This window comes from Mangifera indica, chromosome 2 (genome assembly GCF_011075055.1).
Source record: "Mangifera indica cultivar Alphonso chromosome 2, CATAS_Mindica_2.1, whole genome shotgun sequence".
In the NCBI taxonomy this organism is placed as follows: Eukaryota; Viridiplantae; Streptophyta; class Magnoliopsida; order Sapindales; family Anacardiaceae; genus Mangifera; species Mangifera indica.
In genome coordinates, this window is record NC_058138.1 from 16493662 (window position 1) to 16505096 (window position 11435).

Genomic DNA, 11435 nt, shown 5'->3' on the forward strand with positions numbered 1-11435 from the left:
TGCTCATCAGCTTGAATACCAATTCCATCTCAACTCACACTGCTGAATCAAAAGAACAACAATCAAAATTCTATTTTAAAAAAAACATAACCCAACATAGCAATAGACCAAAATCTGCCTGACTTTTGACAGTATTAAACATCATCGACACCACCATCAACACTCACCAGCGTGTGAACTGGCTCATTCACTCCCTTCCATGGTTGATGATACATGAGCTGTGCTTATCACAGCAGCCATGGTTGCATCATTGCTGGTACTACTAGTAGCATTGGTAGCTGAAACTGCGTCATGACTAGTTTCATCTTGGTCATCTCCCTGTTTCTTGGCATCTTTACCAGATTTACTATGAGAGTGTGAAGATTTTTCTGATTCTTCACCCTGGATTTCTTTCTTCTTATACTTAGGAATGCAGAAACAAATGTTTTTGCACTTCATAGCTGACTAATGATCAGAAAAATCTTGAGTCTCCATCTTTGGATATCACTTAACACTTATAAAAGCGTTCCACGATCCTTAAAAATCACAATTGCTTAGTAAGCAAGCACTGTCAACAGTTACAAAGACAACTTTTTCTTTTTCTTGGCCCCAGTATTTGAACAAGTGGCTTTCATTGGCAGATAAAAATAGAAACCAATGATAGCTAGCCAACATAAGCACAAGACCATCTTTCTGTCACTTCCTCTTTCATAATTCAACAGTACAGCTAAGAGAGAGAGGGAGTCTTTACAAGGTTGAACAGGTAGAGCCAGGAGATTCTTTAAATCCCAAATAAAGTATTGTTTTGGGTTTGATTCCATTCAAGAGGAATTAGAGGCTTGAATCATGGAGAATTGGATGCCAACTTTTAGAAATTTACAGTTGGCACATCTCTTATCATGTGAACAGACTATTAGCAAATGATGACAATCATTATTTAACATGAAACATCACTGTTAGGGAAGTCTAACTTTCAACTTAACAGAGGAAACCAATAAATTTAGCTCTCTATGAATCTGCATAATGAGATATGTGTTCATTCTGGTTTCATGGTGAACCTGTTCTGATTACAGAACTTCCAGTAGTTTAAAGGCAACAGCATAAAATCTGCATTAAAAATATATTCAAGCACAGGGCTGCCAAATTTCAACAACAGACTCATATCAAATAATTTGTCAATAAAGGAGTCTTGATTTGGCTCTCTTCCATCACATGCCATTTACCAATGTTCTCTATTGTTTGTTTGTAAGGGTTGAAACACCAATGTAATACTATAACAATCATTTTAATTGAATAAAGAATGTGTGATCAAATTAAATCTTTTACAAGTTGTATATGTTGGTTGCACAAAAGCATCCATGGCAAATGTTGACACAAAACTGCCCTCTCTGTTTATTGCACAGTTACAGAACCATCTTGTTTCATTTTAATGAGACTGCCTTCTATATTCCGTAGTACTGGTTTATAGCTGCAATATTTTCACGAAAGATCCAACATCAGAGAATTTTTCATGAATAATTTGAACACCAAAACATCTAGTGAAAAAAATAATAAATGAAACAACAGATAGAAGATCTTACAGCCGTGCAAGTCCATTATATGCTTGTGTGGCTCGCTGAAGTTGTGCTTGGAGCATCAATACCTGGGCCGACAGTGCCTCTGCTTTGCTCTGTTCTTGTGCAAGCTGGCCCTATAACAACAAGTAGGGATAGTAAGAGAATCACATACAACAAAGAATGTCCCTAAGAATGCCATATATTGAGAAAGGCCAGAATGTAAGCTGGTAGTTATTTCTTCAAAGAAAAGATCATTGTACTCATGAAGAAACACAACTTCCTAACTTTTGTGCAAACCTTGAGGTACAGAAACTCTGGCAAACCATTCTGGCTGACAGCATCTTTCGAGATTTCTGATGAACCTCTCATAATATCCTTATCATTCATAGACACTAAATTGGCTTGTTCATTTCTTAACGTGTCTAGGATCTCACGAAGTTCTTCATTTTGCTTAAGACAGTCTTTGACCTGAAAAATAGTATATAATGCAGATTATCAGAATTACTCACCTTTAAGAAACATGGTCATTACTATCTGAAACAATGCCAACTCCTGGAAAGATTTTGAATATAGCATTTACAGAAGCTATTATCATCAATAGAGAATAATAAACACCATAATTAACATCAACTTTAGCCAGAGGTTGTGACAATAGCTCTAGCACATTATCAGAAAGCTATGTAGATGCGAAATGAATAAGCCATCATATGAATTGAACTGAGGCAGACAATGACTTATAATGACATACTTAAAAAGCACAAGTACAGGGGAAAGTTGCAACTAAATGCATAAATCATGCAACATATAATTGCAGATAACCTTAATAGATAAGTCTGATTCTAGAAACCTTCTGGTTACCTGATTCTCCCAGTGCTTTGCTATGTTCATTGCCTCTTGATAAGTAGACGTGAGATTAGAATTTTCTTCAAAAAGTCTCTCTATCTCTGAAGATTGACTATCAATCTGTCAAAAGAAAAAGGAAATAAACATTGCCTTGAGAATGTAGATGCACCCCAAACAATCCACTAATTACAGAAAACAATAACCATGAAAACACAGGCTGCACCTCCATCAGAAGTTTTTGTCTGCTACTTTCTAGTCTCTCAACCATTACAGCCATATCATGCAATTGCTTTTCAAGTTTTTCTTTTTCTTCCTGTAAAAAAAAAAAACAAAAGCAAATTAAAAATAGGAAAACCAACAACAAAGCATGAAACATTGGCCCTTCAACATCTTCTTGCCTTGCATTAAAGGTGATTGATCAAGCATCGTAGGAAAATTAGTCAAAGAGATGCTGCTGTTACAGACTATGTTGCCGTAAACAATAATGACAAACCATAGCAATCAACATAAAAGACAAAGCAGACACAAGCATGCATGCAATTAAAGTTTTCATTTCACTTTTTCTTCAGCGCTGAAAACTAATTAGCATGTTCACTCAATTGCTTATTATTTGTTAGGCTTAACCTTCACAAAGGCAGTGAAGACGTTATCTTACTGGTGAAAATGTCTTGTGAGCAGCTTTATCTGAGACTTCTTCTGCAAAGCAGAGACAAGATCAGTGGCTTGAAATCAACCAAAAAGCAGCAAATATAACCATTTTTATAATGCCACAAGACAAATTTAAAACTTAGAAAGTTTATTAGTTTACTGTGAAGTCAATGGAACAATTTTATGCAATTGAAACTAAAAGGAGACCAAAAAGAAAAGGATGCATTCTTTGCATATTGAACAATCTAGGCATATAGAAGATATGCACAACAGAAAAATTGTGAGTTTTATCCATCACAACTAGAACAAATTTATGGGAATACCTGAGGCTTTTCTGGAGCTTGCAGCAAGTTTCTCTTCCAACTCCTGCTTTTCAGATATTAGCACAGAAATTCGAGCTTGCTCTTCTGTTAACCGTTGTTGCTCATTCTGTCTCAATTGTAACTCTTGCTATATATATCAAGCCAACATGAGATTCTATGACCATAAAGTTCAGCAGGAGGAAACATAAAAAGTTACAGTGCACAGTCTGACCTGTAATTCATATTTTACAGAAGTCAATTCCTTTTCTAGTGTGTGGATATGATCGGGTGAAATTCCCAGAGATGTTATTCCAACAGAAGGACCATTCATTGCTTGTTGCTGTAATGAGTTTAGTTCTGCTCTCAAGGCTGCAGCATCTTCCTCAGCCTATGGAAGAGAAAAAGTAAGAATAATAACTTAAGACACATCATATCTCAGAAAACAGCATGATTTGCATACCCGGTACTGTTCTTCTTCTGCTTCTTTTAAACGTTTTTTCAGAGTGCGAAGTTGAGCTGAAAGATCCTCCTACACTAAAATATTAGACTTTGTGGGGGAGAACGGTAATAGACACAAATGGATATGTGATGAGAATAAACAGCACATAAAGCTTAAATCAGATGATATCTACCCGTGCAACAACAGCTGCATCTTTCTCCATTGCAACATCCTTCAGAGCTCTTCTCAAAGATGGTACAGTGTTTTGTTCCTACAATTTATTGCAGGAAATACATATAAATAAAAAAATAATAAGCAAAAGCATGATAAAAATTTTATGTAGAAATTCTATGCATTGCATGGCAAATAAACATAATCTGCCATTGAAGTTTAACAAAATTCTAAGCATGCAATCTTAATTTCTCCCAAAAACAAATTCTAAGCATGTAGAGAGAAACAAAAAAGTTAGACGTAAACCAATATCAATTAATCTGATGATTGTACTTCTCAAGTAATGAAATAGGAGACACTAATATTTAAACGGTTTAAACTTCATCAAACACATCATATAGGTAAATGCAAAAACTATAAGAATTCAAGCTTTACACAACAGGCATACCCCAAAGAAAATATTCCCCAAAGTTATTTCTAGTGCCTTGCCATTTGGGAGAATGGAACAGAAAATAGGAAGAAAGAATATAAATTGAGTCAATCATTATACACCACTACATCAAAGAGGTTTTCTGCTTTTCACTTCTCAACAAAATCTACAAAGAACTTATCCACATCCCACAGATAATGATTTGTCTACCCAAGCATGCACAACAAATAGAACATAAAGTTGAGTTCCCTAACCAGCTCGCTCAGCCGTGACTGAAGAATCCCATTTTCTGCTTCAGTTGTTTGAAGCTGAATAAATCAGACAACAAATTTTCAGCCAGATATACCCAAAAGCCTCCATCACTAATAACCCAATTTAAAAAAATAATAATAATAACAGCTTGACAATAATCAAAACAATACCTTTGAAGACAGAATGTTGTTTCTTTCTTCCAATTCCGCATTCTTCTTTTGCATATCTTTCAGTTGAGATACTAAGCCACTAACATCGGTCTACAACAGGCATCATTAGATATCAGAATAAGCAAATTTGACCAACAAATGGATTCAAGGAAAAACTTTTGAATCTTTACAATTAAAAATACAAAATTATTACCTCAGAGAGTCGATTCCCGCTCTCCGATTTAATCATTCCAGAGGTATCTATGCGTACATGATAAAGCAATCCCATAAGCAATTAAATTAATCGAATAAGGAAATAATAAAAATTAAAAAGAAAAACAGCGAGGACACCGTTAATTGGAATTGAAGAAACTTTAGTGAGATCTGGTCCAGAAGAAGTCTTGCTGAGTCTCTCTGCGGCTCGTTTTTGACGAATTTCTTCCAACTATTACAACAAAAAAGAAAAGAAAATACCCATTAATTAGATTGAAAACAATGATATTCAGAGAGATGATTGTAACAAGATTAAACGGTGATTAGATCAGCACCGTTCGTCGACCTAAAGATGCATGATGCGCTTCCATGGTAAGAGAGAAGATTGATTGCAGAGAATTATTTTCTGTTTGGTGTTTCTCTGCAATTCAATCAACGGAGAGGACGAGCTGTGAGTTATATTACTTACCAAAAGTAATTTATTTATATAAAAAATAATTAACTTTTGACAAAACGTCTGGGTGGTGTAGTCGGTTATCACGCTAGTCTCACACACTAGAGGTCCCCGGTTCGAACCCGGGCTCAGACATTATTATCTTTTATTATTTCATTTTTCATTGACCGTAGAATATGAACTCTTGTTGCTTGGGAGGAAAAAGATTGATTTTTGGTTACAGTAAGAAGACTACCAATAATCCTCACATGAACAGACCCCATTGCGAAAATGGTGAAAGCGATTAACATGTCGAACCAGAATCTCTTTATTTGTGATGAGTACCTGGAGCAATATCGGTGAGAGCTACTACTGCTGAAAGCCTTTCACACACAGACGTACAGTACACTGCAGATTCTGGTGTGGAAAATAGTTGTTTGTAATGTAATTTTTGCTAATGTTGTAAATGAACTGATGATATTGTTTATAAATGTTGTAGCATAGAAAATCAATATAATGTAAACACCATGTATTGAGGATTTTACTGAAATGAAACAAAGAGATTTTACACCTCTATTTACAATAAATCTCAACTCCCTAATTCAATAGAATTATAGAGCAACAAAACCAAATCCCAGAAAATCAGCTAAGAGCAACTCTTAGCTCTAGAGAGACTAACTCTCTCCCTCCTCCACATTCTACAATGTTTTTGCCTGCCCTCCTCTTCCACTCAAGGTCTCTTTTTATCTCTCCCTTTCCACTGCATTCCCGATCCAGCATTGCCACCTAATCTTGGGATATCTTGGTGGTCCCACATTCTAATTGCGTATCCTGATCTGGAGGCTTCTGCTGCACTGCATGTTCCCCTACAGGTTAAGTATGTTTTTCTACAAGTTGACTTGCTGGTTGACTGCAACTTGTTATCCTCCCAGCCTTGCCACCTGTGTATTTTTCTTTTCTTCACATAAACGTAAACCCTAACAATTTGCAAACTTGGAAATGAATTTCGTAGAAGAATGGCAATCTTCACACAATCTCATGTTCTTAGTTATCAAAATGGTTTCTCCTTTCCTAGCGTTGATGGGTACAAATGCAACTGCTAGTTTTCCGTGAAAAGTATTTATGAGTTTGGTTGCCAAGAAACGATCTTGGTCGAACCCACTATCGATGAGGCGGCAGAGAAGTTTTGGGCACCAGAAAGAGAGTTATGGTGAGAGCAAGAGAGGAGGAGGAGGTCGTAGGTGTGTTATGTTCGTTGGTGAGGAGTTTAAAAACTTTTTTGCATAAAGATTGGATTAACTTGTTTTTGTTGTCGGGGGCTGTGGTGGCGGACGAGTTTGAAGGAGCACGAGCTGAACCGTTGTAGTAAGAAGGTAGTTGGGTTGTATTGCCAATTGGAATTGAGTCCAAACCCATGTCACTATTCGAATACTTAGACTCCTTAAGGCAAAGCAAATATGGCAATGCAAAACAATCTTTGGCACTCGCAAGCATAAATACTTATATGCAGATAAACAAGAATGCCAACAAAATTAAAGCGTTTTCAAGGGGAAATAAATGCTCTTTGAAATCAACTACAAAACAAAGACAAGCAGATAACTTTCCCCTCATCAACTTCATTAAATTGTTGCGGGGTCATTAACCACGCCCAAGAAATCATCCTTTATGGTGCCAATACAGAACTGCAAAAGAAAAGGGACCAAAATATTAGATAAGCAGTAAGAAACATTCATAAATTATCAAATCCTACAAATAGTATTTGTGCACATTGCCCAAAAAGGATAAACTCTGCTTCATTCGACCACATGTTGAATTTTGTATCTCAGAATTTCATATTCGAATCTAATTTTCTGGGCAACCATTAACAGGTTTTTCAATCCATATCAACATAACATTTAAATGGCAGGCTAGTTTCATGACTTTGAAATACAACAGCTTATACTCTACAGGCCACAGAATCACATGCCTGAAGGATAAATTTAGCAAGCTAGAACAAGTTTCAGCATTACCCTCCAAAGGTGACTCCCAAAACCACCATGAACAAATCCTTACAGAAGACAGGCCTATGATTTACCCCTTCCATAAAGAAACAATAGAAATCCTATCACACATATGGAGCAATAGAAATGCTTACAGAACTAGTAATAATATATATATATATATATATATATATATATATATATATATATATATATATATATATATATATATGCAAAGTTCTTCATAATAAGTATGAGTTGTAGTTCAAAGTATAGGAAAGTTATGCTTAAGTGCATACGATTTCAGTAGCATCTACACGAGTCCCAATTATCTTTAATCGCACTTCACTATCCTTTTGAACTTTAACCTGCAACAACCCCAAAGTACCCAATTCAAAATCTAGTTGTAATTCCATTTGGTGACAAGTTAAAACTGAAGCGTACTGATCCATCTGAGGTTGTGTAGCTTGGCGCCTCTCCAGACTGGAACTCCATATCATCCGGTATCAGCTAAAACATATAACAATGATACTAATTAATACAGATGTCAGAACTCTAAAAAATGCAGTTCAAGAATTTGCTTAAACTTGGTGGTGCACGACTCACAATTACGCCAACAACATAAAAAGAATTAAACTCCTTGATAAAAAAAGGGTTAATTGCCATTTCGCATTGGTCATGTAAATCAGTATCAGATCCAAACAATAACAATAAATGAATCCTTTACATGGTTTGAAACAAAAATTTGAACTGGTCCAGCTTCAGCAAAAAATCCCATCTGCAAAAATTCCAACTCAGTTAAAAGGATAACTTGATTGATAAATAATATCAAAAGCAGATTTAACGATATACCTTGTTTACCATAGTAACAATAGCTTCTAAAATTTCCCCTTTAAAGGGTCTAAACACCACACACTGATATTTCACCGGAAACGAGACAAAACCCGTTCCGTCACGAATATTCCCTTTTCCGATGTTTTCTACACCCGTTATCGCCACCACGAATCCGTGACGGCCACTGGAGAGAAATGGCTCAAGGTCAAGGGGGTGTTGTTTCAATTAGTGGTTCATCATTGAATGACAATAGTTTTATAGTTTTGATGATTTAATTACCTGCAGGTGCCTTCAACATCTTTCATGAGCTTGGAGACGAGATGGTCACGCAGAGTGCGACCGAAATGGCGTGGGTGAAGTTGCATGTTACGCTCCAATATCATGTGGAAGAACATCTTTGATTTTCTTTACAGAATGAAACTTGGTTCCACTCCCACGTAATTGTAGGGAGAAGTTTGGACTAAAACGTCGAAGATATTTGCGTTTTGAGTTCCAGTTGGTAGAGGCAAACAAAATAAAATATTCAATTTTGGAAAAACAAGACTATTTAATAAAAATCCTTCGCTCGTACTCCTTAGATACGAATTTTAGTCCACCCCTTCCTATTGAATTCCATGATAAAAATTGAAACAATGATAAATATATTTTTAACTCGTTTTCTTGTTAATTTGCCTCTTTTGTATATTACTTAAGTCAAATTTTGAATTCTATAAATATATTTTTATATTCAATAAATATTTTATTATTTTTTAATAGAATATAAATTTTTGTATAAAAGAGACAAAAATTTTCCATCGTCTTCATATTAGAGCTCATATTACAGACAAGAAAGGTTTTCATTTCTAGGTGCTCCATTGTAATAGTTGCATACTTTCCCATAATATATAGTAAGTTTTGCTTTTGATATTCTAATAATATATGAGAGTGAAAACATTATGATGTTGCTTGCATATCAACATCAAATTGAGAATAATTAACACAAAACTTTATGAAAAAGTTGAAAATGAAGGTCCTCTCTATTTGAATATGTGTTAACCCACTTATTTTTCAAGTGCTAAATGTCAGGAATATATATTTTACTTATAAGTATAAAAATTAAAATTCGTATTACACAAAACTAATTAACTTGTATTAAAGTCTAATTCACACATTTATATACTACTCTTTTATGTTCTATTTATTAGATGTAAAACTCTCTATTATTCTTTTTTATTTGAGTCTGTGAAACTCTCTTTCTTTTTTTTTTTTTTGAGTTTGTGTGACTATTTTTTTTTTTATTTGAGTCTTCAATACCCCGTTCAAGTGCAATCACCTAGACTGTTAGACCCGTTATTTGGCCAAGTCAGTTTTTAGTTAGGTATATTGTCATTTGTATCTAAGAACACTTTTTGTATCCAATAACACTTTAGACTGTTAAGGCCGCTGTTTGGTTTGTGCTCTGATACCATATCGAAAATATATATTTGACTTACAAATGTAAAGATTGAAACTCATATTACACAAAACCAATTGGCTTGTGTTAAAGTTCAATCTACACACTTATATATCACTCACTTTACTCAAGTTTATTAAATGTAAGATTCTTTTTCTTTTTTTTATTTCTTTTTTTATTTGAGTCTCTAACACTCTTGCTTAAGAGCAACCACTTAGGCTGTTCCTGTTGTTTGGCTCAGTTGGTTTTTTGACATTATGCGTTGTCACTTGTATTTAAGAACACTTATTAGGTTGTTAGACCCACCGTTTGACTCATGCTTTGATATCATATCGGAAATATATATTGCACTTATAAGTATAAAAATTAAAACTCATATTATATAAAACTAATTAGCTTGTGTTAAAATCCAATCCACACACTTATATATCACTCTTTTATATTCTATTTATTAAATGTGAGATTCTCTTTCATTTTTTTATATTTGAATCTCTAACACTGCTGCTCAAGTGTAACCATCCAAACTGTTAAATCTGTCGTTTGACTCAATCGATTTTTAACTGGGTGCATTGTCACACTACAAACGTAACTAAATTTATCATTTCTGTTTGGCCGTAAATATTCTCACTTGTTTTGGTTGTGCTTTGTCAGAAACTTCAATTTTTTGTACTTTGTATGTTAAACAAGAGGAAAAGCAAGGAATAATGGGATAACTTCAGCACAATATATTATTTCATTGCTAGTAGTAGGCATGCATAGGGTTTTAGATAGTCACTACGTTCAATTATTACTGCACTTATTATTATTAGCAACATAACAAGTACATGTTATATGGACTATAGAGTTTATTCATGCACGCGTTGGTCTAGGATACGGCGAAGACGGTGGTGGATTACATTGGGATGGTGGAGGATACGTTTGAGTCGGTGGTGGATACGTTTGAGCTGGTGGCAGATGCGTATGAGTTGGAGGTGGATATCTAGGAGAAGGTGGAGGATATTGGGTTGGTGGTGGATAGGTTGTAGTGGGAGGCGATGGTGGTGGATAAGTTGCAATAGGTGGAGGATAAGTTGTTGTAGGTGGTGATGGTTGCGGATACGTGGGAGACAGTGGTGGGGATTGGGTTGGTGGAGACTGAGAAGGTGGAGGATGGCCATGAGAGGGTGGTGGATATTGTGAAGGTGGAGGATGGCCATAAGAGGGTGGTGGAGATTCGGAAGGTGGAGGGTATTGTGACGGTGGTGGAGACTGGGAAGGTGGACACCCCTGACAGGCTGGAGGACGTTGATGAGGAGGTGGGTGTTTTGGAATTGGTGGTAAATGACCAAGACGTAATGGTTGAGGATGCCCATAAATTGCTCCTTGTGTTGTAAAAGTCCACTACCAACAACTCTGGTGGTAGAGGCCACCCCTACAAGCAAAAAGTGAACAAATAAACCAAGCATCTTCAGTTGCTCCCTGCCATGCAGACTAGTGAAGCTCATTCTGATTTAGCACTGAAAATTGGATCACACTTAGAATATAAATAGGGCTTGAGCTGTTTGTCACATACCAGAACATCAAAACGCACTTCTGTAAATTACGCAATAAAAACTGGAGTGCGAAGTGGGCTTGAGCACATGATCATGCAGAAGTCTTAGTTGGATCAGCTTCCACGTTAACCCTGTTTTGTAAGTAGGGTAGACACTTTGGATCTACTGACGTGCCAAGTTTGACATTTCAAGAATGAAATTACCTGAGAATAGTGGAGGTTTCGGATGTATGGCATGTAAGTT

General features: G+C 35.7%; 2 protein-coding genes and 1 non-coding gene across 3 annotated transcripts; 1 reads left to right on the plus strand and 2 right to left on the minus strand.

Annotated features, from left to right (window-relative positions):
* Positions 1-1123: 1123 nt before the first annotated feature.
* LOC123199125 (trichoplein keratin filament-binding protein) lies at positions 1124-5462 on the minus strand. Its single transcript, XM_044613982.1, has 15 exons — positions 5318-5462; positions 5121-5214; positions 4984-5030; positions 4791-4880; positions 4623-4676; positions 3961-4038; positions 3789-3857; positions 3561-3716; positions 3350-3476; positions 3034-3074; positions 2602-2691; positions 2394-2498; positions 1833-2003; positions 1560-1669; positions 1124-1447 (listed from the first exon to the last, which is right to left on the minus strand). The coding sequence occupies exons 1-15, from the start codon at positions 5351-5353 to the stop codon at positions 1372-1374; spliced, it is 1344 nt and encodes a 447-aa protein (XP_044469917.1). The 5' UTR covers positions 5354-5462; the 3' UTR covers positions 1124-1371.
* Positions 5463-5497: 35 nt separating this feature from the next.
* TRNAV-CAC lies at positions 5498-5571 on the plus strand. Its single transcript has one exon. It is a non-coding gene; the product is annotated as a tRNA-Val (tRNA).
* A 2514-nt stretch (positions 5572-8085) lies between these two features.
* LOC123208613 (DNA-directed RNA polymerase II subunit RPB7-like) lies at positions 8086-8654 on the minus strand. The gene is made up of 3 exons (XM_044626142.1): positions 8508-8654; positions 8247-8412; positions 8086-8172 (listed from the first exon to the last, which is right to left on the minus strand). The coding sequence occupies exons 1-3, from the start codon at positions 8621-8623 to the stop codon at positions 8086-8088; spliced, it is 369 nt and encodes a 122-aa protein (XP_044482077.1). The 5' UTR covers positions 8624-8654.
* Between the last annotated feature and the right edge of the window lie 2781 nt (positions 8655-11435).